Source organism: Triticum aestivum, chromosome 2A, assembly GCF_018294505.1.
Source record: "Triticum aestivum cultivar Chinese Spring chromosome 2A, IWGSC CS RefSeq v2.1, whole genome shotgun sequence".
In the NCBI taxonomy this organism is placed as follows: domain Eukaryota; kingdom Viridiplantae; phylum Streptophyta; class Magnoliopsida; order Poales; family Poaceae; genus Triticum; species Triticum aestivum.
The window spans coordinates 572,693,254-572,700,010 of NC_057797.1; the positions used below are offsets into that span (position 1 = coordinate 572,693,254).

Genomic DNA, 6,757 nt, shown 5'->3' on the forward strand with positions numbered 1-6,757 from the left:
TAATGATGACCCTCAGGAGCGCGACTCCCAAGGGAAAAAGAGGCTAGGTGGGAAATGGTAAAACCAATGTTGGGCATTGCTGGAGGAGTTTTATTCAAAGTGAACTGTCAAGGGGTTCCCATTATAGCCCAACCGCATAAGGAATGCAAAATCCGGGAACATAGCACCGATATGACGGAAACTAGGGCGGCAAGAGTGGAACAAAACACCAGGCATAAGGCCGAGCCTTCCACCCTTTACCAAGTATATAGATGCATTAATTAAATAAGATATATTGTGATATCCCAACAAGTAAAACATGTTCCAACAAGGAACAACATCTCCATGTTCCAACAAGGAACAAACTTCAATCTTCACCTGCAACTAACAATGCTATAAGAAGGGCTGAGCAAAGCGGTAACATAGCCAAACAACGGTTTGCTAGGACAAGGTGGGTTAGAGGCTTGGTTCAACAATATAGGAGGCATGATAAGCAAGTGGTAGGTATCGCAGCATAGGCATAGCAAAAGAGCGAGCATCTCGCGAGCAAAGATAGAAGTGATTTCGAGGGTATGGTCATCTTGCCTGAAATCCCGCAAGGAAGAAGAACGAGTCCATGACGAAGACAAACGGACGTAGACGAACGAATGCTCACAACACGACGTTACTGGATCTAACCCGAAGAAGCAAACACCGAAAAAGAAGCATACAACATAGTAAACAACCAACACATCAACATGGCGTGATGCACAATCGAGTATGATGCATGTCCGATTTAATGAAGCATGGCATGGCAAAGTGCACAAACAATCCTACAAATTAAGTGGAGCTCATTATGCAACGGAGTTGCATATTGAAGAAAACACCACATGACTTATTTAGTTCTCACTCGTTTATGTACCCAACAAGATTAAATGTTGTTAGCATGGCAAGAGGGTGAAGCAAATGAAAACTACATATCTAGTCAAGTTTAAATGAGGCCGGAACAACATACAACAAGTCCGGAGACAAACCTCATGTGCAATTTAAGGATTTGGTATTGTTCTTCCCCCAACCATATTTTAGAGTTGTTAAACATGCAAAGTAAAGCCACCATGTTAAACTAGGCAAAATTCTACCCCATTTACATATAAAGTTTATTAAAAACCAAGCTACGGTTATTTAGTTATGAATTAAATCATATTAACATGGCATTTAAGCAAATTTACTCAAACAACATTTTAAACATTTTAAACATGGATGAAAATGGCATATTATTAAACTAGACAAAATTCTAAGCAACTTTCATATATAATTCATTTTAATCTGATGCACCAATTGTGAGTTATTATATGCATGTAGTAGAAGGAGGTTTCTGTAAAACTGCCAACTCTGGAATATTGACAAAATCGCTGAAAGAAAAAAAATAGGAGCGGGCCGAAACTGAAACAGGGCGCTGGGTCTGTGGTGGCTCACCAAGGTCTAACTTCAACTGGGCCAGCTCTGTGGGCTGCAACTGGCAAAAAGAGATGGCGGTCAAGGGCGGAGCCAGGATTTGGACATAGGGGGGGCCAAATGACGACGATGAAGCCAAAAAATATTGCATCACAAAAGTACCCAATAGTTTTGTATCCAAATATCATTCATATTTCACTTTGGCTAGACACACACTTATTTATCAGCCGGAGGCATTGTGTAGCTATAGCTAAATAGGTCAATAATGAAGTTGATAATCAAACTACTCCAAAGTATGAAATGAAATACAATGCTACTAAAAAATGTCATATGGAAATTTAAAATATACAAACAAGAACATTCATCGTATAACAAAACGGTTGGCTTTTAGCTTGCATTTATATAGGTTTGAATTAAAAATCATCATTGGTTGTATTTCATGTTTTGTTTTTGTATTAGGTCAAATACTCGAAGTAGATCGGTTGTTCCTCGTTGGCATGCGCGTGATATCTGACAATTGCGGGTGCCCTAGGCACTAGCGCTATGATGCAACGAAAAATTAAAATATGATGCATAACGATGTAAGATGAGAATTAAGAGAGATTAGCAGATAGTTTGATGTATTAACTACCCTGCAAAACAGGTTTGATGTATTAACCTCAGCTAGTTCGTTGGCTGGACCTGAAGAATTGGCCAGTGAATCAGCATGCGTCGCCTTGTGAATCGACGGATGGGGAGTACAGAACGGTGGAGGTGTAGCGCTAATCCGCACACACACGCTAATCACGGAGAGAATGCCCAGCCTTTAGCGAGGCCAATCTAGCCTTTCCCAAGGACTTGAAAACGACTCACTAATGGGCTTTTACGTGGGCTATTTCCTTCTTTCAGAATTCACATGATAGGGGGGCAAGTGCTTGTTTACGTGAAATAACATCAGTAATCCACATGTTGTGCTTCGCGTCTCGTCCATCGATACGGGGGGGCAGGCCCCTGCTCCCCCCCTTGTCTCCGCCACTGATCTTGCATGATGGTTGGCTCTTTTACCCTGGAGATGAATTCATGCAGATCATCTTGTAGACCATGACCATCCATCACTTTGTTTTACTACAATTCCAGTATGTACAAGTACAACACCATTCAGCGGGATCTTTATCTATTTTTTTGAAAAGATTCCTTTATAGTTTATTTCAAACTGAAAAGGATCTTTATCCATTGTCTGAAAAGATTCCTTTATAGATCATCTTGTACATGCATAGAACAGAAGTAAAAGACAAGTTGGGAGTTGTGCATTTCAAACTGAAAAGGATCTTTATCTATTTTCTGAAAATATTCCTTCATAGTTGTTTTTATTTGTCAGTAAAAGTAAGTAGGAAGACAAAGATTATGGTGGAAGTTCTTTTTTCTCTTTCTTGTGGACTGCAGGAGTGATAAAATGGTTTCTTTTGTTTATAAGTGTAATTTATAAATCATGACACTGTTCTCTGCTAAAAACCATGTGTGCGATGTAGGGCAGTTTTATAACATGAGGCTAAAAAGCACGGACACAGGGACGGAAAGTTGGGGATACGCATACGGGGATACGGGATACAACATTTTCCAAAAACAGCCAATCGGCAATTCCTGCCGTGTCCGTGCTTTTTAGTCATGAGCAATAGCATCAGCAAGGAAAGTAATATGTAATTACAGAGATCTAAACCCATAAATATCCTCTCAAAATCAATATTCCAATTAACTGTCATTGTCTTACTCTACTTCCTGTAGTATTTATAGTTCTTTTCAAGGTAAGCTTCACTAAACAGTTGAGAAACTTGCAGGTTCCATTCAAGAGAAAAATCGAGACATGTTTTTCTATGCATTGATCTATTAATGATGTTGACAACAAGGAATAGTGTTTCACCTAGTAGCTCAAGCTTGTACTGCACCTGCATTGGACAATGAAACATTGGGTTTGTAAGAACTTTACATTCCAGAGAATACTTAGTTAAGACTACTTTGCCGAATCCACGGAGCATCGAATGGAATACTTACCTCAGTCAACCAGTCAATGGGAATACTACGCCTTTTCTCATTGATATCAGTTTGGTGTGTCATGTCGGTGGGGGCCTCACAACTCAACTCCTACAGCACAAAGAATTTTGCAATGAGATTATTATTGTCATACCAGGCTGCGAACTCTGTAAATAACTCGACAAGGTTCCAAGCAGATAATTACCTTGGTCTGTCTGTAGAAGTTGTAATTTCAGCGACATATTCGGCAATTGCGAGGGAGTTCATGACATCGCAGTTGTCGATGTTAGGTGCTACCTGGTAACAAAAAGAACAAATATGCTAAAACATGAACAGAGGTACTTCAAAAGCAGGATGCTGGCCATGTAAATGTCTAAAGATTGATTAAATCTTCCATCAACTTATATGAACCAGTTGTTCACAAAATGTCATGCCATCGTGACCCACAGGCATGTCACCTAGACAAACTTTGTTTACTAACTATAATTAGCGTGTCCAGCATGCCATCTACCCTACACAAAAAAAGAACGCGCTTCTTTCGCTAATAATTTTAGGATGTCGTGCTTTTCATATAGACAACAGGCATTGCCGCATTCATACCCCCAATACTACATATAATCGCCAAAACAGAAAAGATCCGCTCTGGTCGCTTCTGGCAGTCTGGGGCACCACAGTAGGATGGCAGCTTGACGATTTCAGCATCCGCAGAAACGACGTTGTTCAAGACATAGCCATAGTCGCAGGAATGCTCCGGCAAAGCACGTATACCAGTGAAAACTCAAGAGAAGCTATATAGTTTTTCCTGTAGAAATTGTTGAGATGCAACAGAAATCAATTCAGCTGAAGTGGAAGTACCATGTCGGCAGCAACAAGCATCACCTTTTCTAGCTTGATGTCGTGGTGATTGGTTAGGACACACTGGGCGAAGAGGTTAGGGTTGCAGCCGTGGTTTATGAACCTTGCGAAACTTCCAACGGAGCCAGCATCGATGCAGTACTCGGGTGCCGGTGGTGCCTCGGAATTGTTCTCAACATGAAGTGATGGCATATGCATATCAGACCCTGACCTTTTCTCTACAAGAGTGGAAACAAATCATTTACAAACATCCATTTTTCAGAGACAAGCTAAGAAATCGAGCAATGAGACAAATGATGCGTAAGAAATAAAAGCTTTAAGTGAAAAATTAGTACCTCCAGTCCTCGGCAACACACCAACATACTCACAGATTGGAGCCCCAGGGAGGATGGCTACACATACCATCATTAAGTAAAAAAATCTGAATGTAATTATAAAAATCTGAATCTGAATGTGACCACCTTTGATGAAACAAAAAACTGCTAGGAATCATGGAACAGAACAACGAACAACATTGATCCTGCCACAAATGATTCTATGTAGCCTGAGCTACAAAGAAACTTTACCATGTTGTAATCTCTGTGTGTAACTGTACAAAACAATTAAATTCGACTAATATAGGCTTTAAGCATAAAAATCATAGGAACTAACACCATGTTTTCAGTACTATACCACCCCAAAGATTTTTACTTATTTAATATTCGATTATCTACTTAGCAGTAATCCATGATGGCTATCAAGAATCCATCCATAATATAGAAAAGCATCACCTGTATAAGAAACAAATAAAGCTAAAAAATCAAGTTCCTCTTGCTAACTTTTGTCCACCACCAGCACAGGGGTTCGGCATGGAGGGGGCGGTTGGGTTGGCTGGGGAAGTGGGGCTTATGCTAGGTGAGGCAAAAACTTGAGGGAATGTGTTTGCCGACCAGATGCCATCCAACAACTGCTAATTGGCCACCTCGAAATCATGCACAGCGGTGACGCTATCCCTCAAGCATCTAGACGATATATTGGGTAGCTTGCCATGGTTAACTTCAGAGGTGCAGTTGTTGGTCATGCTGAAGAAAATGCAACGGGTGTTGTAGGCTTGCGAACACACAAAACTTCCTCTGATAAAATTCAGTTTTGAACCTAATAGATATGAGCTTTAAACTGAGATATCAACAGCTCTCAGCAGGTGAAATCGGGCCTTCAACGAAACACAGCCCAAATTTCAATCTGAACAAAATCAACGAAAATTTGAATGGGGAAAATTTTAAGATCAGAACCAAACCTACCCACCTGGATGGTTCACGCGAACGGGCAGTGGCGCACGGTGGTACAAATGACGACAGAGGTACTGGAGGACGGCGCGCCGAGGAAAAAGACTCGACAGCCGAGGGCGCGTCGGGCAAGACACGACCACCTCGCCAGGAAGCACGCAATCCTACATGCTGAGCAGGTCCATCACCGGTGAGCCCGCGGGTGGTGGAGGCTGAGATGAAGAAACCCCATCCGTTGACGTCCCTTGGAAACGGACGGCAGTGGGGCAGATCCGGTCATCGCCGTCGTCGATCTGGTCGGGAGGAAGACTGGCAGTCGTGAGGGAGGGACCAACGGAGCTTCGGTCCATGGCCATGGCGTTCTGCATCGTGGGAACGAAGAGAGAGCAGAGATTAGTGAGGAGAGGAGGAGAGAAGGGAGGAGGAGGGAGTTGGGCGCGGCTGACCGGCATAGGAGGTCGGCGACGGCTTGCAGGAGCGCCGGCATCGACCGGAGACGGGGTCGACTTGGGGCGGATCAGTGGGAAGCGCACGGGAGGAGGGGAAGGAAGGAGCCCTCAAGTTTCTCGATCTGGGGCCTAGAGAAAGAAGTCACGATCCCAAAAACAGGGGGCTGCGGGCGAGGCCGCCCAATCTGCTCGGCACGTGATTGGGTGACGTGAAGCGCTCGCACGATTGGCAGACGACGGCGTCTGCTCGGCAGAACATTGCATCCTAGACGTTGATCTGAATGGCAAATCTTTGGCATAATATAGACGGTGGGATGTGTTTAAGTTAATTTAATTGGAGGATCCTGATTATTCTGTGTATAATTTGTTGTGTGGCTTTAGAGAAATTTATGTTTGCTCTTTTAATAGTAGTATAGATACAGGCTAATCACACGTGAGAACGTACGTAACTACTGGGCTTCACATGGGCCTTTTCCTTTCTTTCTTAAATTAGTGTTGAGATAGGGGGGGCCGAGTATGTATAAACCTGAGAAATACGTGCATTCGTATCGCTAATTACGTTGCATCGCTCGATCGTTAGGGGGGGCCAGGCCCCTGCTCGCCCCCCCTTGTCTCCGCCACTGATGGCGGTGGGTCTAGGCGAGGCCGGTCCGGGCGCAGTCAACGCGCCTGGTTCCTTCGATGCAGGGAGGCAGGGAAACAAGCTCGTGCTCGTCAGAAGGCAGCGATGCGGCAGGGGTGCATGGGACTCCGGCGAGCGGTGAGATG

The 6,757-nt window shown here is 43.4% G+C and overlaps 1 protein-coding gene across 6 annotated transcripts; it reads right to left on the bottom strand.

Moving 5' to 3' along the window:
* Positions 1 to 3,072: 3,072 nt before the first annotated feature.
* On the bottom strand, positions 3,073 to 6,212 carry LOC123189497 (histone-lysine N-methyltransferase, H3 lysine-9 specific SUVH4). Of its 6 annotated transcripts, XR_006495867.1 has the most exons (7): positions 5,560 to 6,200; positions 4,611 to 4,667; positions 4,300 to 4,493; positions 4,021 to 4,222; positions 3,626 to 3,717; positions 3,442 to 3,531; positions 3,073 to 3,335 (listed from the first exon to the last, which is right to left on the bottom strand). XR_006495867.1 is itself a non-coding variant. In XM_044601927.1 (4 exons), the coding sequence occupies exons 1-4, from the start codon at positions 4,681 to 4,683 to the stop codon at positions 3,525 to 3,527; spliced, it is 390 nt and encodes a 129-aa protein (XP_044457862.1). In that variant the 5' UTR covers positions 4,684 to 6,212; the 3' UTR covers positions 3,483 to 3,524. The 6 variants fall into 6 exon arrangements, 1 of the variants encoding a protein (XP_044457862.1); XR_006495864.1 differs by lacking the exon at positions 4,021 to 4,222 and having other exon boundaries at positions 4,276 to 4,493; positions 4,611 to 4,696; positions 5,560 to 6,203; XR_006495863.1 differs by lacking the exon at positions 4,021 to 4,222 and having other exon boundaries at positions 4,276 to 4,493; positions 4,611 to 5,902; positions 5,987 to 6,195.
* Positions 6,213 to 6,757: the final 545 nt, after the last annotated feature.

What these genes read in the sequence shown, in the direction of transcription:
- LOC123189497 (XM_044601927.1), bottom strand. Translation starts at nt 4,683, where the DNA reads ATGATGGTATGTGTAGCCATCCTCCCTGGGGCTCCAATCTGTGAGTAT. An exon ending in TGTGTTGCCGAGGACTGGAG is followed by an intron (nt 4,494 to 4,610) that starts GTACTAATTTTT and finishes CCACTCTTGTAG; the next exon opens with AGAAAAGGTCAGGGTCTGAT. An exon ending in TGCTTGTTGCTGCCGACATG is followed by an intron (nt 3,718 to 4,275) that starts GTACTTCCACTT and finishes TTTTGTTACCAG; the next exon opens with GTAGCACCTAACATCGACAA.